Source organism: Microcaecilia unicolor, chromosome 6 (assembly GCF_901765095.1).
Source record: "Microcaecilia unicolor chromosome 6, aMicUni1.1, whole genome shotgun sequence".
In the NCBI taxonomy this organism is placed as follows: domain Eukaryota; kingdom Metazoa; phylum Chordata; class Amphibia; order Gymnophiona; family Siphonopidae; genus Microcaecilia; species Microcaecilia unicolor.
Genome location: NC_044036.1, coordinates 112,206,591 through 112,228,366, shown reverse-complemented (window position 1 = coordinate 112,228,366; position 21,776 = coordinate 112,206,591). Strand labels below are relative to the sequence as shown.

The 21,776-nt window shown below is 41.6% G+C and overlaps 1 protein-coding gene across 1 annotated transcript in view; it reads right to left on the bottom strand.

Moving 5' to 3' along the window:
* The window catches only part of DBT (dihydrolipoamide branched chain transacylase E2), a 37,322-nt gene extending 15,781 nt beyond the window's left edge, over positions 1–21,541 (bottom strand). Inside the window, exons 1-4 of the mRNA XM_030206632.1 lie at positions 21,473–21,541; positions 13,751–13,871; positions 13,282–13,357; positions 5,754–5,935 (exon numbers count right to left, since the gene is read on the bottom strand). Of these exons, the coding sequence (XP_030062492.1) occupies positions 5,754–5,935; positions 13,282–13,357; positions 13,751–13,871; positions 21,473–21,523 (430 nt within the window). The 5' untranslated portion in view covers positions 21,524–21,541. The remainder of the gene's footprint in view (positions 1–5,753; positions 5,936–13,281; positions 13,358–13,750; positions 13,872–21,472) is intronic.
* Between the last annotated feature and the right edge of the window lie 235 nt (positions 21,542–21,776).

The window sequence follows — 21,776 nt, the reverse complement described above, 5'->3', positions numbered from 1 at the left end:
TGCTGGGTCCACGGGAAGGCGCACAGCATAATCCTCCGACATCGGAGTCCAGCGCAGCAGCAGAGATAGCTGTAGTGGTCTCATATGAGCCCTGGCCCAGGGCACTACTTCCATCGTGGCCGTCATAGAGCCCAACAGCTGCACGTAGTCCCAAGCCCGAATAGGAGAGGCTACTAGGAACTAGTCCACCTGAGCCTGAAGCTTGACAATCCGATTGTCTGGCAGGAACACTCTGCCCACTTGGGTGTCGAATCGAACTCCCAGATACTCCAGGGACTGAGTCGGGCGCAGCTGGCTCTTCTTCCAGTTGATGATCCTGCTGAGATAGAGAACATACAGGAGGAGTTTCCGGCAGCACATGACCACATATAGGGAGGCAAAAGTTTGCTCTCTATCTCCACCTGCTGGTAGATGGACACAACCCACCAGTCTATGGATTGATCAGCTTGATGATATGGAAATGGGACTTTTTCTTGCCTGCTTTCAGACTTTTACTTCTCAAAATGAAGCTAACCTAGACGATGGCAGTTTCTGTAACAGCTAATTTAGGTGCCCTTTTACTAAGCTACGCTAAGCCCATTTCTAGCACGGCTGTCAAAAAGGGCTTTCTCCTATTTGTTTTATTTCTGGCCGTGCACTGATGTTTGCATTAGAGCGTGGCCATTAAAAAAAAAATTACCGTGGGAGCACTTACTGCCTCCTATTTAGGAGACGCTAAGGACTCCCGCGTTATGGACACATTAACCCAGCGAGTGCGCTGGAAATGTCAGCACGCAAGCTGGTTAGCGCACCCGCACCAATTCTCTGCCCCTTGCACACCCCCTCCAAAATAATAAATACCGCACTCTTAATTGACACAGATGGCAACACTAATGCAGAACGTTTTAGCACAACCTGTGTTAGACGCACATTAGTGTCTAATGCAGCTTAGTAAAAGGGCCCCATATCGGAATCGTCTCTTGCATGTATTTATTTATTTGGATTTATTTACCACCTTTTTGAAGGAATTCACTCAAGACGGTGTACATTGTTTATTGAGATACATAGGTTTAGTTTACAATCTATTGGGGTATATTTTATATACTTATACACATTCACTATTTAATTTCTAACCATAAGTTGGTCGCTGTTATTACCTCTCGTTAAGCATCTTGTACATTTTTTTCAGTAGGGTTTTATACCATTGGATTGATTTCCTTTCAAATTATAACCCATCTATCAAAACAGCTCTAGGTGTGTTATAATCAATTATCAATACTTTTTACATTGAACAAACAAAAAAACACAGAGTGCATATAATTAGATTTCTATGTAGAGTGAATTGTTCTTAATTCTACACAACGACATACAATTCAACAAACTTCTGCTGGTGATCTACGAGTATATAATACAATAAAATTGTACATGTGTAAAATAAATTGCCTGTTTAAACAGCAAGGTGGGTTTTTTTTTATTCCTAAAGGAGAAAATTATCCTTGATATCCCTAATTGTAACTGGCAAGGTGTTTTGGATAGTGCAACAACTGAAAAGACACAAGCAATACTGTAGTTCTCCACATCCATTCCCACCGAGAGCATTAAGTAAATATTCTAAACAGGAACAAAGAGGCCACGCAGCCTGATGTAAATGTACCAAAGACCTAGGATGACTAGATGAAGTGTCCTGTAAAACCATAAATGCAATCAAAATCAGTTTAAACCTAATGCAGAATGCAGGGCTACATGCTCACAACTTTCACGTCTAGTCAAAATTCAGGCAATGATATTCTGAACAAAGAGTAAAGCCTCACAGTAGTTGATGGAATTACAATGGCTTGGAAAACTGTCAGATTTTCAGATTATCCACAGCAAATATTCATAGGAGAGATCTGCATGCAGTGGACGAGGTGCACGCAAATCTCTCTCATGAATATTCAGTGTGGGCATCCTGAAAACTTGATTGGCTGGGGATTCTCCCAGGACAGGTTTGGGAACCAGTGGTCTCTAGTATCAAAGGCAGCAGAGAAACTGATTGAAAAAAAACATAAGGTAGGCTAAATCTTTAGCATCCAGACCTTCAACAAAGAATCAATTATACACAGGGACTCTATCCAATAGCTGGTATGGAACTCAAGCTGGTACCAGTCCAACATACCATGCTCATCAAACAAATGTTACAGTTTTTTAAAAAAAGACAAAACACATAATAAATGTAGATTATAAATGTTGATATTAATTTAATTAGGTTGCCCATCCTGTTCATAGGTAAAAATATGTGCAGAGATCAACAGTGCCTGTACATTTTACTGTCAGAAGTAGACACCATGTTGGCAAAGGCAACAAAATGCACGGTTTTGCATTTTCAAAACTACACCTGTTGTCCTTCAGGGAAAAATTATCCACAGAAAAAAAGCAAGTGCATATCTCTCCAGGTACTTTTTTCTCAGAGCAAATTTTCAAAAGGAAAAGTATGTGTGTACTTCCCCTTTGTCAACTACTGCAAAGTCTGCACAGAAGAGTACTTGCAAAACTTTATACCACAGTTTTGAAAATCATCCCAAATAAGTACTAAAGAATGGCAAACAGGCACATATGTAGAAACTGCATAGGTGTCTCATTGATAGAGCAACATCTGCATATTTAGTACAATTCAATGAACTTTTCCATAGTCTGTATAATATGTGACCAATTCTGGGAAAAAGTGACTAAAGTAGCATGTTGAAAATGTTGAGGCTGGCTGATTTTTCATGTCATGGATCCATAAGCAGTCTGTAAAAGTTATATGTTTGAACTCCTGTAACTTTGTTTTATTTTTCACATAAAAGGATGGGGCATGGACTGTTGTATTACAAATTATTTGCTTTAACATAATTCATTAAAACCTCATTTTTCCCAGAGATGGTCACATAAGCACGTTGTACAAGATACGTGGTTTCAGTTTACAAGTTAATTGTAAACACAGAGATGGCAATACTATAAATTGATGCAGAGATATAGGTACCACAATGGGGTACACTTAGTGTAAATCTGTAAGAGCTTCTGAGCGTGCCTAAGCCATTATACAATACTACAATGGGGGCTAGAGATGCAAAAGGATTCCTGAAACCGTATCTATAATCCCTGCACCCGCGGGGATAAGATTTGATCCTTAACAACATGTAAAAACATGGTTTTTTTTCTGTCTTAGCTTGTCTGTGAAGTCCTGCTTTTACTGTTGGCATGGGGGGAGGGGAGAGTTCAATGGGGCATCCCTGTTTCCTTGATTTGGGCTCGGAGGGTCATAAGAGCAAGGGTCTCTGATGCTGCCTGTGGTTGTCTTAATGGGACTTGGGAGAGATAGGTACTAGAGTGGGAGGGCTTGTAGTAGAATGATTGTTAGTTCGTATGAAAGACTTATTATGTTGGTGTCTTATGTTTTATTTTTCAATAAAAATTGTTTAAACATATACTAGTGCAAATCCACATTGGCATGCCAAACGTTAGGCACGACCACTTATGTCATGTCAATGGCTCATGTTAGTGTGGGCGCCTGAACGCGCCAGGCAATGCATGCAACTGATGGCATTCTATAAATTGCGTACATTGCTCGATAACACGCCCATGCTCCATCCATGTGTACACTCCCTAGCAGTTGCATGCTAAGAGGTCCCTTATGCAGATCTTTCCTGCCCACTAAGGCCATTTTGACCACTGCTAGAAAATGACCGATTTTCCATTTTCTGAACTAATGGCCATATGCTAATATTGCTTTTAGAACACAACCATTAACAGAAATTAGCACGAGCGCCTACTGCCAATTTTGAAAGTGATAAAAGCTTCCCCAGTAATCCTGCGATAATCAATTAGCACGCAGCAATGTAGATGCACTGATTAGTGCAGACATGCTGCCTCCCAGAAAAATTACAAATTTTTTAATTAAGATTTTTAATTCATTACAAGATAAAAGAAAAATAACCACGTTACCATCAATAGACACATTACAGTATTGTCCACATCGAGAACACTTAATAAACCTGAACTAGAGATTAATAATCATAAGTAATAGATAACACAGGCATAGAACTATTTTTTTCTTCCCCCCCCCTTCAACTGCTACCAAACAAAAGGAAAAACAAAATATTTTTTTTAGTGCATGCTTTGCGCACACACATTCACAACTTACTGCGGGACACCTCAGCACATCCCGCAGTAAACACACACTAGTGATTACCACAGTTTAGTGAAAGGAGTCCTAAGAAACATGTGTGACAGTTACAGAACAGCACCAAACACTTGCGTGTGTAACTTTCAATTATTGGAGCCAATCACGTTTGTTAAGTGCTAGTATTCTGTCACATATGCAGGGCCGTGCCGATGCGGTAAGTGGGGTAAGCACCGCAGGAGGGCGCCCACCTCTGGAGGGCGCCGCCGCGGTGCTTACCCTCGCCCCGCGCCGCCGAGGCCTTTAAATCTTTTACTTGCAGTCGCAGCAGCGTCTGTGAAAGCGGAGCGCTGCCGACGTCTCCCTTCCCTTCGCGCTGTTGGTTCCCTCAGTGTCCTGCCTTCTTCTGACGTCAGAAGAAGGCGGGACACTGAGGGAACCAACAGCGCGAAGGGAAGGGAGACGTCGGCAGCGCTCCGCGTTCACAGACGCTGCTGCGACTGCAAGTAAAAGATTTAAAGGCCCCCAGGGCGCGCCGCGATCATCTTCACGGGGGGGGGGGGGGGGGCGCGCGCCAACTGTTCATCTGCGGGGGGGGGGGCGCCAACTGTTCGTCTGCGGGGGGGCGGCACAGACCCTTGGCACGGGCCTGCACATATGAGTGGTATTGGTCCATAAATTGAGGTGTCAGCTTATAGAATTGCCTTTACAGAGAATAAGTAACTCATTAAAGGTCACACCGAGTAATAAAGTGGCAAATTAAGCCTTAGCCTCCAAGTTTGCATGTGTGCTCTGTGACACTTGTTTTCCAGTCTACTGTGAATGGAGTGCCACTGAAGACATATTTCTCTACTTAGGAAGCATTGCAGGTCAGCGCTCAAGGATAACTTTCTCTTTCAGCTCTAGTCTGGTGGCAAAATGAGATCAAAGAGAAGGTTCACAGTTATTTGGGGAAAAGTTTAAAATAAAAACATTTCTATTTTACATGGTCACAGAAAATGGCAGATGAAAGCTTCAGCTGCTACTTTAAAAATTCCCAAACAATTGGTGGGTCTCAAGGCCTTAAGAGCTTACAAATCACTAGTACAGAAAGCACTGGTCCTGGAGAAACCTTCAGTCTTTCTAGGTTCTGATATTGTTTATAGGACTAGGCAAGTAGATGATGTGCTATCTGAATTTTATAATGCAGCAGAAAGTTCCTCTGACACTAACTTGGGTGCTTAGATCACTCAGCCTTCAGCTTGTTTCTCATAACCTAAGGAATGCCATCTGGTTATTCTGCTGTATTAAAAGACTTCATTACTCAATTTCAATTCAAATAGTGCTCCAAGAATTTTCTGGAATTTGGAGACAATCTACTGCCCCTCACTACACACCACCAAAAGCTGCCCTCCCATTTCTTATCAGGTCTCTTGGGTGATGCAAGGTCCTGCTTCAATATATAAGAACTGGCCAGTTCCGTTATTCCAACAAATAAAAGTCCTGATATGTAGCCAGAGGTTTGAACAGGACACAGAGAAAGAATATTGGCACTTTTTAAGAAGAAATGAAAAAATCTCCTCTTGATTTTAAGGGTTTTACAATGATAGAAAAATCATTCAAACATTAAACAAAGCTGAAACAATGAACGTACCTTTCAAAACATCTGTTTCTATGTCCACTAGGGGCTTCCCCACAAAAGCCGTGTCATCAACATTATAGTACAGCTTTCTAATGACTCCATCATAGCGGCTTGTGATAGTGACTGAAGCTTTATCACTTTGCACCTCACAAATGCTATCAAACTGCGACACACTGTCACCTTCTTTTATATACCTAAGAAGTAAACAGAAAGAATGAGAACATAATTAAACTCTGTGTAATTCCACTAGTAAGTATAAATTGGTTCAAACATCAGCCAGTTGGTCACCTTTGGTCGCTTGTGCCAGGTCCTCTTTTTATTTGAAAGGATCTTTTACATAATAGAATGTTTTCATAATGTTTTGGACTTGTAATCACGGTTCCTGTTTGCTCATAGTTTGTACTGTTATGCTCTTTGGACAGAAAGAATTGTGTACTCTTCAGTGCATAGCCTTTTGATGTTTTAACTGTTCAAGCACCATTTAAACTTTTGGTGTGTTAACTATCAAAGCACCGGTCAAAACCTCTGGAAGACTCCTGAAGAAGGTGCTACGGCGCCGAAACACGGCTGTGTTGAGTCAAGTTGTTGTAATAAACTTTATTTTTTACTTACAATCATACGTCTTCTCCATTGTTTGGAAAGAGCCTATCTTCCCCACCCCTCCTCTGTTTCCCTTTACTTTGTTTCGTGGGGATTAAGTGCACCTCCACCCTCTGCGTGGTACCTCCACACCTAGTGCGGTAATTTTTTTGGAATGTGCAGAACAGCCACACTTAGTGATTGGCTGTTCTGTATATGCTTGGGTGACCAATTGGTTTCCCTCCTGCCGAGCTGCTTGCTGTTTTTGCGAGCAGCTCATTTGCATCCTATTTCTTTTGAGCATCACTGGCTATTTTCAACTCGGTAATTTTTACCAAGGTGGAAATAGCGATCGGTACTTGTGAAGAAACAGTGTGTTTTAAGCCTGTAAAATGTATTGGATATTTTCCTGCATTAATTATGTCTTAAAGTGTATTTCTCCTATTTGGCCAGCAGGTGATGTTTCTCTGCTGTAAAGCTGTTACAGAGAATGAATGCTCTTTTCTTTAGTTTAACACAAACAGGAAGCAAGAAGCAAGATGCAGTATATTTTTGAAATGTTGTATTCTGGGCTCTGACTAGCCTGGAGTTTGAAGCTAACTAGCAGATACTGGTTTTGAGTTCAGTCCTAGCCAGGAAGAAAAGTGAGAAGGATCTCTTTGCTAAAGCTCAGTCCTGATCTTCCCAGGTACTTTTTAGAAAGTAAACAAATGTTTAGATTGATCTGTATTTCAGTTACCAGTTATTGTTTGCTGATTGCACATTTTTTGTCCACCAAGTTCTGCTAATAAACATATTTGCTTGTTTGCCCTGCTTGTCTGGACTGAAAATCCTTGTGGTTTGTGTGCTGGGTCTGTGAGTGCTTTCTTGGAACTGCGGGACCACTGAGAGTGTGGCCTCCAGTAACCTAGAAATCACTGGGGATAATTTGAGAGCGGGAGACTCACCCAGAGGCAGTTGTGACCCAGTCGGTGGGATGAGGGTGCTAGTGTAAAGCACGAGCAGCAGGTGCAGGTGGACCTGAGCTGTGCTAGGGATAGACCCTCTAAGTGGCCACGTGTCACCCCAGGCGGGTGGCCAGGCGTTTCGTTGATAGTACTTTACCGAGTCTTTGGTGCATCTGCCTCTAATTTTTTAATCTGGTTCAGAGAATATGTAAGAAATATTTTACAGTTCAGAGCAATGATATATTCTCAATATAATTAAGGGTGACTCATTTCATACCATACCCAAAAATACTGAACTTTTTAAATTATTCTTTCCAATCCAAAAAAATGTTGGAAAGCACTGTAATTATACAATAGGTACTTAAGGACTCAAAATCTCTCTGACCAAGGACAAAATAACTCTCCAAAAACTGAATCTGGCATAGGGAATGAACCAGGGAAAAGGTCCACAGTTTGAAAATGGGCTGGATCAGACCAGGGATTCTGGAGAAATGAAGGTCCTCCCCCAAAATGTCCCAATACATTTCTATTAGGGAAGCTATTGCAGCAGCTACAGAATACGTTGACAGTGACATCTGATGGCTATGTGAATTATTACACTTTATTTAAATTGTCTTTACAGTGGAACATTGTAAAGATATTATATACAGGAACTCAAAGTTCTGTCAGAAACACTCATACCTACCCAAAAGAAAGACAGATAAATATACAAAGGCAACACAAATACATCCTCATTCAAAGGCAATATGGACACACAGATCCCTAGAGGCAAAACAGAAACAACCTCTCCCCCACCCCCCGGATCATAGGCAATGTAGACAGACAGATGCATGCCCTCCGTCTTCCCAAACAGGCAACACAGATGCATATCAACCTACAGGCAACACAGATACACACAGAGGAACTGGAAAGAATTCCATGTTTATGTCTATGATATGCCATGCTTCTCATGCGTTCTTTACCTTCTCTATATATATATATATTCCACTGGTGGGAATTCTGCACAACTGTGCATTGCAGAATTTACATAGAAGTTGCTACCTGTGCAGAATTCATTTATTGCACAGAATTTAGCACAAGGAGAGAGGCAGAAAGGCCAGCTCACCTGGCCAGAAGAGGAGGAAAGGAAAGGTTGACCTCCTCCCCCCATGCTGGGAGAGAAACTGCGATGTACAGTTGGAAAAGGGAGGGCAAGACTGGTCTTGTAGTCGGCAGAGGGTGTTGGCACAGTAAGCCTCAGCTGAAAAAGGAGGGAAGCACAAGGTTGGCTACTTAGGAAGAGGAGGAAGTGGTGAGGACCAAACCTTGGCATGCAAAGGAGAAACACAGCAAGAAAATGAGCCTAGGACTGAGGAAGAAAGAGCTGGGGAGAGAACAGTGGCATAGCTAAGGGTGGGCCTGGGTGGACACAGGCCCACCCAGCGGTGGCACCCCGCATCAACATCGCTCCTCCTCCACAGTGTCCCGGCATCTGTCCACACGTTGCTAAACCCCATCCCTCCCTGGTGTACCTTACAGGCATCCCTGGCACCTGCAGTGATTCATTACTGCTACCTACGCTGGCCACGCAGGCTTCCATTAGCTGGGTCCGGCCCTCGCTGATGTCATTTTCTATTTCCTGTTTCCTGTCAGGCAGAACCCGGCCAATGGAAGCCTGCGGGGCCAGCGTAGGCAGCAATAATGAATCACTGCAGGTGCCAGGGATGGCTGTAAGGTACACCGGGGAGAGACAGGGTTCAGTGATGGGGCGGGCAGATGCCAGGATGTCGTGGAGGAAGAAAGATGTTGATGTGGAGTAAGTGAAAAAATATATATATTTTTTCATCGGGGGGGGGGGGGGGGGGACATGTCGTGGCATGGAAGGGACCATCTAAGTTAACTCTTGGCTCATCACTACGCTGCTGTGAGAAAGAGAGCTGGTTATGCTGGGAGGGGAGGGATGTAGCCAGAAGTCCAATTTTTGGGGGGGGGTATTTTTTTTTTGTTACATTTTTCCCACTCATGGCAGGCTCAATGCGGCAGGCAATGGAGGGTTAAGTGACTTGCCCAGAGTCACAAGGAGCTGCCTGTGCCGGGAATCGAACTCAGTTCCTCAGTTCCCCAGGACCAAAGTCCACCACCCTAACCACTAGGCCACTCCTCCACTCCGTAGGGGTAGGGAGGGAGCCAAGCATTTCTTCTCAGTTCTTCTCTTTCCCCGCCCATACCTTTGTTAGCGGAAATGCCAAAGCCCTGCCAGCCGAAGAGAATTGCTGGCTGAAACTCTGCCCATGCTGCTTCAGCAACAAGGAAGCCGGTGGAGTGCTTCAATCGCTGATGTCAGCTTATCCAAGCATGCTCAGAAATGAGCACAGGTGAAAGTGCTGTTATTTGTGGCTGAAGTACCCCACCAGCTTCCTCACTGCTGAGGCAGCACGGGTGGGGGCTCAGCAAGTGAATCCCCGCCAACTATTCAGCTGGTGCTGAAATTTTGGAGGGGGCCTGAGCCCAAAGTTGAGGCTATACCACTGGGGAAGGCACATTTCAGCTGGATGGTGAAGTTGAGCCTGGGGTGCAATGGCCCACACACACACACAAAACACTGAGTAAAGTATTTTGCCAACTCCATACTGAAAATACTTGAGCAAGAGATATACTTTAAATTAGGCACTGACTGGTAAGAAGGCATTGAACTGGAGTAAATGGTATTCAAAGCTGACGAGTCTGAGAAACTGAATTAAATCTCTATAAACCTGGAGGATGTAATGGGGTAATTTGACAAATTGAAGAGTAGCAAATCTCCTGGACTGGATGGTATTCATCCCAGAGTACTGATAGAATTGAAAAATGAACTTGTGGAACTATTGTTAGTAATATGTAATTTAACTTTAAAATTGAGCATGGTACCGGAAGATTGGAGGGTGGCCAATGTAACGCTGATTTTTAAAAAAGGTTCCAGAGGAGATCCGGGAAATTATAGACTGGTAAGCCTGACATTGGTGCTGGGAAAAATGGTAGAGACTATTATAAAGAACAACATTACAGAGCATATTCAAAAGCATGGATTAATGAGACAAAGCCAACAAGGATTTAGTGGAGGGAAATCTTGCCTCACCAATCTATTACATTTCTTTGAAAGGGTGAACAAACACGTGGATAAAGGTGAGCCGGTTGACATTGTGTAGCTGGATTTTCAAAAGGCGTTTGACAAAGTACCTCATGAAAGACTTCAGCGGAAATTGGAAAGTCATGGGATAGGAGGTAGTGTCCTATTGTGGATTAAAAACTGGTTAAATGATAGAAAACAGAAAGTAGGGTTAAATGGTCAGTATTCTCAATGGAGAAGGGTAGATAGTGGGGTTCCCCAGGGGTCTGTGCTGGGACCACTGCTTTTTAACATATTTATAAATGATCTAGAGATAGGAGTAACTAGTGAGGTAATTAAATTTGCTGATGACACAAAGGTTATTCATAGTTGTTAAATCACAAGAGGATTGTGAAAAATTACAAGAGGACCTTACGAGACTGGGAGACTGGGATTCTAAATGGCAGATGGCGTTTAATGTGAGCAAGTGCAAAGTCATGCATGTGGGAAAGAGGAACCCGAATTATAGCTACGTAGTGCAAGGTTCCACGTTAGGAGTCACCGACCAAGAAAGGGATCTAGGCATTGTTGTTGATGATATGTTGAAACCTTCTGCTTAGTGTGCTGTGGTGGCTAAGAAAGCAAATAGAATGTTAGGTATTATTAGGAAAGAAACTGAAAACAAAAATGAGGGTGTTATAATGCCTTTGTATCGCTCCATGGTGCGACCGCATCTCAAATATTGTGTTCAATTCTGGTCGCCACATCTCAAAAAAATATATAGTGGAATTAGAAAAGGTACAGAGAAGGGTGATTAAAATGTAAAGGGGATGAGACGACTTCCCTGTGAGGAAAGGCTGAAGGAGCTAGGGCTCTTCAGCTTGGAGAAAAGACAGCTGAGGGGAGATATGATAGACATCCATAAAATAATGAGTGGAGTGGAATGGGTATACGTGAATTGTTTGTTTACTCTTTCCCAAAATACTAGGAATAGGGGGCATACAATGAAGCTACAAAGTATTAAATTTAAAATGAATCGTAGAAAATTTCTTCACTCAACATGTAATTAAACTCTGGAATTCATTGCTAGAGAATGTGGTAAAGGCGGTTAGCTTAGCGGGGTTTAAAAAAGGTTTGGCTGGCTTCCTAAAGGAAAAGACCATAGACCATTATTAAAATGACTTGGGGAAAATCCACTGCTTATTTCTGGGATAATCAAAAAATATAACGAAAAATGGCAACCCTCCACCACTTTTAACTTGAACTATACACAACAAACTGCCGGTGGAGCAGCTCACACTTATTTATTGTTTGATAAGGGGATGTCTCATACTGTCACACAGGCACTTCTTTTTTGTGCTTCTTTAAAGCCTCAGCTTTAGTGACTGTATTATAATCATCGTCTACCCCCAACCACCGATAGTGCTGTCAACAAACTCAAAATAAGTGTCCTACAATAAATTAATACGTGTTTCAACAATGCTTATATAGCAAAATAATTCTTCTTTAATTTATGTCAATTTTTGTAAATTTTTTATGCACTATCATTTGTAGCTTATATGCAGAGCTTAAATTAATGCAGAAACAATGTTTAAACTTTTCACGGTGCAGGAACAATGTTTTAACTTATCTTCATCTGGCTGAAAACCCCATGCTGCTTAATTGTCTGTGACTCATGCTGTGGATTAAACAGCCGGTAAATGTCTTGTCCCATCAACACAAAAAGAATACTCTTAGCTGTTCAATGCTGTCTATAGTATCATAAACAGAGTTTCAAATTAAGCAGAGGATCTCACTTCACCAGCGACATGCAGACAAAGAGTCAGAAAAAAATGGCGTCAGCATTATTTTGAAGTTTGTAACACCTCCCACTTGGGGTGACACCATCATCAGCTGGAAACCTTTAAAGAAACATCTACAAAAAACAGTTCCAGTGTAGATACATATTCAACCCATTTGGCTCTATTGTGTCAAGACGATAAATCCACTGGGTTTCTCTTTGCAACAGTAATCTGTCAATATTCCCACCACGGGCATTTAGTATAATACTGTCAATAACCATGCATCTCAGAGATTCCATGGAGTGTTGATTATTAACACAGTGTTGTACAAGCGGAGTGTTGATATAGGTGTATGCTAGTTCCCTTGACAAAGCGAGGTAAGACGAAACAGGCTCCTGTCGGGACAAGACATTTACCGGCTGTTTAATGGAATGCTGACAAGTGAGATCCAAACAATGCAGGACCCCTGAATCCACAGCATGAGTCACAGACAATTAAGCAGCATGGGGTTTTCAGCCAGATGAAGATAAGTTAAAACATTGTTCCTGCACGTGAAAAGTTTAAACATTGTTTCTGCATTAATTTAAGCTCTGCATATAAGCTACAAACGATAGTGCATAAAAAATTTACAAAAATTGACATAAATTAAAGAAGAATTATTTTGCTATATAAGCATTGTTGAAACACGTATTAATTTATTGTAGGACATTTATTTTGAGTTAGTTGACAGCACTATCAGTGGTTGGGGGTAGTCGATGATTATAATACAGTCACTAAAGCTGAGGCTTTAAAGAAGCACAAAAAAGAAGTGCCTGTGTGACAGTATGAGACATCCCCTTATCAAACAATAAATAAGTGTGAGCTGCTCCACCGGCAGTTTGTTGTGTATATTTCTGGGATAAGCAGCATAAAATGTTTTGTACTTTTTTGCGATCTTGCCAGGTATTTGTGACCTGGATTGGTCACTGTTGGAAACAGGATGCTGGGCTTGATGGACCTTTGGTCTGTCCCAGTGTGTCAATACTTATGTACTTAAATAGTTTCACAGCTCAATGGTCTAAATCATGCTGCTGGTCCCCAGACTGCAGAACCGAAGAATAATTCCGAAGCACACAGAGATGTGACTGGTATATACTGAGCCAGCCCAATGGACTGGAAAAGTAACTTACCATTCTTTCACAGTGACTTCTGTAATGCCTTCACCAATATCAGAGAGCTTAAACTGAACTATCTGCCCACTTGAAACTGGAAAGAAATGATTAATAAAAAAAAATCAATGTGGTATGTTAGAAATATTACAAAGCAAAAAGAAATCCATGACCTGTCACAATTTGCTGATATTTTCAAACCACTAAATCTAAGAAATGCTGTAGGAAAAAGTGTTTATTTGGGAAATGTTATACATACAGTATGGAATACGGAATACAGGACAAAATGTTCCATCCTAGCTTGAAGCACTTTATAGTGAACTCCTTGTGTCTTAATTTTAAATTGTAATAGTTGATTATTTTATTGTATACTGTGATAAGGAGCCTGGATTTCTGCACTCTACAAAATAAAACTGAAATATCTGCTCTGAACAGCATACCGTGACCAGTACATCAGGCTTGCAAGAGAAGACAGGCCAAGTGCACTTACCAGCTGTTGTTCTAAATAACCGATGCTGATGGCTTAATTTAACAATAGATTTGTTGGATATAAGGTGTTCCGGATTTCTAAACTGCACCCTACTGCAAGATCTGATACGGCGAACACAGACCTTGAGAAGAAAAAAAAAAGAGTCATTAAAAATGGTAGTAGGCAGTAAATTAGCTCTCTTTCTTAGGTAAATCTGAAACCATTTCATACATGCACTTGAATTTAATCCTTCAACTTAATTCACATGAGTTGGCTGGTATTCAGTGCTTCCAAAACAAATTCATTCATTTTTAAGCTGCATGCCATAGCTTGCAGGAAGACTGGTGCAAATTAATGAACGTAAGTAAATGTTTTGTCGTTTTTACCTGTAACAAATGCTTCCTGTACTGCTTTACCTTTACTTTTACTAAAGTAAAAATTTCACCAATTTGTACTACTTTTACCTTAGTTACATATAAAGCTTGCAGTTAAAAAGTAAAAGTGGAAGTCAGACGTAAATAATGATTCCTCAGTAAACCAAATGAAACAGCAAAAACTAGAAGTTTATAGTTTATTAATTTGATGTACTGCCTATAAAACAGGTTTACCTAGATGGATACAGTAACATAAAATTTATAAAAGAGGTAAAGGAGGCCTAAGACATCTCCCTGCATTTTTGTTTCTTTTATCCTGCCCCACCCCATCACCATCTCTGGCTTTATTTCATACTCTCCCCTGCCTTTCCCTCAGTTCTTTCAAGCTCCTTTGCTCTCATCAATAGCACTCTCAAGCTTTCTCCACTTCCTCAAAATATATCACACAACCACTCCCCCACACATGACTGTCATGCAATCTTCTATCTTGGCCCTTTCTCACCCCTACCTTGGCTCTGGTTCACTTACTCTTGCTGCAGAACACATTGCAGGGATGGCCCTGGGAAGGAGTAAAGGTGTGCACTCGGCCCAATCCACACTTCTTTCTGGAGGGCTACAGGGAAGGGAGATAACACTGAACGTCCTCCCTTCCCCTCCCCGCTATTCCCAGCATTTAACTCTTTTAATGTCACACCTCCCAGAAGCATTCATCCCCTCTTGCACCATTTCATTCACCAAGCATTCACTTTCTCGTGCATTGTTTGTCCTCTAGGAATTCACATCTGCTCACAGTTCTCCCTCTAATATTCACTCTGCATTCATCTCCAACCTCCCCTCTCCCTTCTCCCTTCTCATAAATTATTCCTCTCTCCCCTTTATGGTCAGCTGAAATGAAATCCAAGAAGTAGAGTGATCTGCTGGGCCTGAATAGAGTCCAGCTCTTCATCCCTCAAACAGAAGACACCTCTATTCTAAGCAGTATGTGGAATTCTGGGAGGAAAAGATGTAGAGGCCAGGCTGAAGCAGGAAGCTGACTGACTGCTGTCAGAGGTCAGCACCAACACCTCCCCTCCAAAAGCATAGCCAGGGTTTTGATGTCAGGGGGAACAGACCTTTTGTAAAAGAGGGCTGATCCGCATAGGCACTATTTTATTCAAAATCTATCTGGGGGAGTGGCCACTCCCTTTGCACCCCATCTAGCTACACCTCTGCTCCCCAACAGGAGAAAAGAGCAGAGCAAAGCCTCTATTCCCTGCTCCAACCCCTCCTTGCTGTTTCCATGGCAACCAGCAGCACTACAAAATAGGAGGGGAAGGGCTGCAGCAGGAAGCACAATGAAATCTTCTCTACTCTGTTCTGTTGCATGTGCTCCCCGCTCCAGTCCCTTTCCTCCTGTCCATCTCATGAAATTTAATAAGTAACAGTTCAAGTCGGATTAGAGTGTAGCAGTCTCACTTGCCCTATAGGAGCATCACCCAGCCAGCTTTTTAGGATAGCCACAATAAATGTACTTTAGATAAATTTGCATGCAATGGAGGCAATCCCTGGATTCTATGTAAGGCGCAGTGATCAGCACGCATTAAACTGTGCACACTACAGTATTGATAACTGGCCGATAACCACCAATTATCATCACTAATTGGCAAAAATTTAAATTACACATGCACTATTTTAGGCGTATTCTAAAAAGAGGTGCGTGTAGACAAAAAGGGGGCACGGCAAAGGGAGGTGTGTGGGCGTATCAGGGCCACTGATCAAAAGCAGTGTGTTGTTATACAAATTAGGGCAATACGTGTACATTTAGGGGCAGGCACTTATACCAGGTTTTCAGTGGCGTAAATGGCTGCGCCTAAATGTATGAACATTCGCCTGGCCTATGTCTATTATATAAATCACTAGCCGTTAAGCCCGTAACAACGGGCTAGTTTTTTGTTTTCCTATGGCCCCCCCCCCCCCCCGGGTCCACCAACCCTGCTCTCTCCCCTGCCCTCCCCCCAGTGTGTTTCCCTCAGTTCCGCCCCCTCCTTCCCTCCCTGCTCCCTCCTCCTCCGATTTCCATGCCCATGTCCAAGCTCTCCTCCCTATTGGGCTGTACTGCTGGAGGAGGCAGGGCTTGGACTTCTACACTCTTAGCGTTCTGAGTGACTCTACTGCGCATTTGCAGGTGAGTCGGTCATTTGCCGTTTATATGTTTAATGTCTTGTTGTGGACGCAGTTTATAGAATAGCGATACAGACACATCTACATTTAACGTGCCATATATAGAATCTAGCCAAATATGTGTAAATCTCTCTCATGCATATTCATTGTCAATATCCTGAGAACTGACTGGCTGGTGTTTCCCCAGGACAGGTTTGAAAACCACTGGGGATGAATCAGTAAAGTTATTACTAACTTATCACTGATATGTCAGAAACAAATACAAAGAGACTGGGTCATAAATTTTAAGCTGCCATGATAACAATAATATCATCATAGTAGTTTTACATTGGTGTTTAATTCTGAAGGGCTCTAAATGAGGATCAGCAGTTGTTATAACATTAGAATTGGTACTCAGCATATCCAGCTCTGGAAGAAGACTGGAGGGGAGATGTAGAAAGACTCATAGTAGAGCTGTGCAAGGATGTCTGAGCAAGTGGCTTCTACCATGAGCGTAATACTGCAGCATGCAGAAAGAAAATTACATGCAAATTTGACGGGTGGCAAACCTGCAACAAATGTGGGGGTAAGAACAGCTTCTTGTGCGCATGTCCAAACCAAAAACAAAAGTTTCAGCACAATCAGCGCTTGTTTTGCTGTGCCTAAATAAGTCTTGCACAAATTGTTTCCACTTGAAATTTTTGAGAGGCTCAATATTTAGGCACCAATATATGTTTCACTTTCAGTTACTTACTATCTACCTTGAAAACTTGCATGGGCTTCCTTCTGTTTGCATAACAACACGAAACCAGCATTTTAATGTGAAAGACAGACAAGAAATCCTCTCTGCAAAACCTTCTACCCAACCTGGACCCTCATGGAAAAATTATTGCGTTGTGTATGTGTTAAAAGTGGGTAGTGTACTCTCGCCATACCACGGACTACCTAAATTACCTCATAAGTATATATTTTCTTCCCCATGAGTTAACACCCGCATACAAGTCCTCTACTATACATTCCTCGGAACATACAATCGACATTCAACCTTCAGTAATCCTGCAGTTGCTTTCTGCATGATCAGCCCAACTCAGCTATCCTATAGTTCAGGGGTGATGACCTGCAGTCCTGGAGGATCACAAACCAGCCAGGTTTTTAGAATATTCCTAAAGAGAGAGACTTGTATGCACAACCTACACTGTATGTAAATATATCTACATATTACATTTACATATTCATTAGGAATACTCTGACAATGGTTTGTGGGCCTCATGATTGCAGTCTGACATGCCTGCTGTAGTTTGTACCTCTCTATTTACAGAGATGCTACAGATGGATGACTTACCATAGACTATATCTTAGTCTGGCTTCAATCTGACTGTGAAATTAAGATATCCTGCAGCAGCTTTTTCAAACAGATCAGCTCCAATTACTTTTCATTCTTCCACTCAAAAATGATTCACTAGTGCAGTGTATTGCATTCAGAAAAATGAAAGTACATTTAGGTTGTTCTTATCAGACTGATAAGTTCACACACCTGGACTAATGGCTCCAGGGACTGCAGGAATGTCACCTCCTTATCACTTCTACTGTTTACTGTTCATTTAAAAGCACTGTGTTTTGGAATTAAATCTGCATTCAGATGTCTAAAGTAACACATTACTGGAGGCAAAAGGCAATATATGATTAAATTTGGTTATACCCAGGTTATTCCTGTTATATACCATTTTGAGTGAATTTCTTAAAAAGAAAAGTACATATTAATAAACTAAATAACTAGTTTTGTCCAACTGTATATCAGACATATCCATCCTTATTTGAAAAGGGTGGACTTCATAAGGGTAAATCATGCTTTGCTACCTTGCATGCTGGCTTATTATGATGCTTTGCTGGTGGAGGAGTAGCCTAATGGTTAGTGCAGGAACCTGGGAACCAGGTTCAATTCCCACCTATGACTCTGGGTAAGTCACCTAACCCTCCATTGCCCCAGGTGCAATATATAATATGTAAACCATTTTAATTGTAACCACAGAAAAGCAGTATATCAAATCTCATCCTCTCATGGAATATTTAAACAGCTTGCAAATGATGTAGAACTCAGCTGCCTTATGTCATAAACGGCATCAAAATGTTGAAGATTAGTACTTCTTTTATAAAGTCATTTTATTAGCTGCCTGTTGAGGAATTTAATATTCAATTGATTGTTTTGAAGCTGTATGTGGGTAGGGAGCTATATATTTAAATAAGTGCATAACTTACTATTTATCCTCTAGAACAGGGGTGTACAAGTTCAGTCCTCAAGGGCTGCAAATAGATCAGGTTTTTAGGATATCCCTAATGAATATGCATGAAGAGATCTGCAAACAATGGAGATAGTAAGCATGCAGATCTCCCTCATGATATTTATTAGAGATCTCCTAGAAACCTGATTTATTTGCAGCCCTCAAGGACTGAACTTGTACACTCAAGCTCTAGAGTTTTGTATTCCTCCCAAGAGGTCTTACTTTAATAATTGAAAAAATATAACAGCCCTGGATTTGAATAACTGGTGGAATAAATTGTGTTTATACAGAAGACATGAAGGAGCAGCCCACAAAAAAAACCCAAAAAAAAGAACGGTCCCGATATGATTGCCTTTAATGCGGGAGAAGCTAGATCAATATGTACCACAGGGATGACAGTGTTTTGTACATTGTCTTTGTTATACATTCAAGCAAATAGATACTGGAACGAGGAAGAGGTCTTACTTCTCTGTTAAAGAAGGGGCTTTATGCTGTAGTGGTCCCAGAGGCCAATGTATTCAATAGTGGGATTTCCCTCAAGCTAGTGGCCATGGGGTATGCAATTTTTCTATGGATGCAAATGATTGTTGTGCTTGATCCTATTTTTTTTATATATTTTAAAAATATTGTTTTTGCATTCTGAGTGTTACTTTGTAACACCTTATATGCTTCTGTTTTGGACAAGGAAGAAATGTATTAAAAAAAACTATCATATGCAACCCCCTGCCTAATACAACACAGGTTTAACAGTGATCCTTTACTTAATAGTAGAACTGTTTCCCAATTCTGGATGAATAAAACTACTTTTATTGGTTACAAGCAAACAAGCAGCACATTTTAAAACGATACCAATATTTTCTATGTTCAATATTAATTTCATTACAATGAGAGTTCCTTTTTGTGTGTTTCACAGTGCATTTGTTTCAGGCAGAAGTGAACATGAAAATGTTTTTCTCTCCTGAATCTGAGTTCTCACCTATAATGTATTTATTCCTGATTTATAGAAACAAAGAGGATGTCAGCAAAAAAGAGCACTTGGTCCACCCAGTCCATTCATTTGTATCTCATCTATTAGTAGATCTGTAGTCATCTCACTTAAAAACTCTGTTTGGAGACAGTTTCTAAACAGCTACACAGTTTCATATGGGGACTTTTGGTGCATATGTTATACTGATTTTCAAAAAGAAAGTTCTCTTTTCCTTCACCAAGCCTTAGCATGTCTTTGGGAATCTCTTACTGCAACACAGCTAACAGCATGGGTACTATGAAAATCCTCAAGTATTTTTATCTGGGTGGTTTTCAGATAAGGTGATGTAAGTACATTAATCTGTTTTTAACATGGCTAGATTTTAAAACGTGTCCTCTTTTTACTCAGGTCATGTGGGGTACAAATGTAATAAAAAAAATGCTTGAATTGTATGACTGTTTTGGAAGTCTGTTTCAGATATGCACTGCTCCATCCCTATCAGCTTCATGTAATGACCCCTTAGCATATTCCGTACATCAAAACACTCAAGGACATCTTGTGGTATATTACTGAAGCCTGCTAAATATTTGAATATTTGAGTCTTACTTCCCTTCTTTCTTCTAGACAAACATGGGAATATCTAGCAGGCTTCAATAACTAACAAAATAAAGCATTTTTCATAGAATATAAAGATCAAGGACAAGGAATCATCATATGAAGCTGAAGGGAGGAAAGCTCTAAAAATGTGAGAAAACCTAGCTTTCAGCTCAGATTATGGGAGCCAAAACACTAGCAGAACTCAAGCACATATCTGTAACAGATCTGCAGGCTGGTATCAGTGGGCAGACTGGGTGGACCCACGTCTTCTATATCTGTGTGTCTTAACTCTATCCTGGAGGCAAACCTAACTGGTCAGGCTTTCAGGACATCAATAATAAATATACATGGAACAGATCTGCATCCGAGATCTAGTGCATGCAAAGCTTTCTCATGCATATTCGCTGTGGCAATCTTGGAAACCTATCTGGATAGGTGTGCAGTTACTAGAAGGTAGGAAACATTCTGTTTCTGTACCTATGACCTAGCTCAGAGGTTTTCAACCCAGTCTTCGGGGCACATACAGCCAGTTGGGGATATCCTGAAAACTCCAACTGATTGGGTTTAAAATCCCTGAACTCGCAGATTGATATTCAAGTGGGACTTATCTGAGTAGGAGCTGCTTCTACCCAGATAAGTTCCACTCATTGGGGCCTATCTATATAATACCACTGCAAATCTTTTCTGACCACCCTAGAACTATCTAAGTAACCCCAAAACAGACCAGGGGCAGAGCCTTGACAGAGTTTCGGGTTATCCAGTTAGTGGCAATATTCGGTCTAGGTAACTACCTGGTAAAGTTAGGTCAGCAAAAAAACTGTCCTAATTTTATCCAGTTTGTTATCTCGCTACAGGTCTGAATACAGCCAGTACCATAACAGCTGGTTGTCAGGTTCTACTAGATGCTCAGGGCCACCCAATGTCCTAATACTGGCTATACCAAAACACACAAAATCGTTACCTGACATAAAAATTAAGCAAGGTAACAAAATTAAAGTGAAACTATAACATATTTGTAGCATTTCAACCTATAAAATCAGATGAAACTCCACAAAGTGAAATCAAGGACACTGCTAATGGCCTGAAACAAATTAACTTGCTTAAAGGCTATCAGATATGTTAATCTAATAAACATAAAAAATGTGCTCTGGCTAGTCGCTAAGATGGGCCAGACAGCTACAAACAATAGCAAGGTACAGACAATCACTACTTCTTCCCGGTTACTGTGCTCCCACAAGCTCCTGCATTTCCCAAGCAGCCTTTCATACAGCCAAGTAATGTTTACCATGCAAACACCCAGTCCCCGCCCTCTCGCATTGCCCTTCACGCTAAAAGCAATTCTGCAACACTCCACTTCTGCTTCGCTGCAGCGCGTTTCCAACCTTACCCAGTAGCCCAGAGACCTGTACGAGAGTCTCAGCGATCTCACAGCTGCCATCTTATCCCGGAAATTACGACATTGCGACCGGCGCGCACACCTCCTCCAGGATAACCAATGAGGAACGAAAAAGCGGGCCCATTCCCCCCTGGCGCCTCTGTGCGCGTGGCAGGGCAAAGAGGGCGGATGAAGCACAGGAGACGGCTTGATGTCAAAAGGCTGCTGAAAAGCCAAGGTTTATCTTCCCTCCATCTCCTCCTGCGTAGCCGTCATCCCCGTACACCAAAAACAAAGCGACCAAACTTATGAGCTG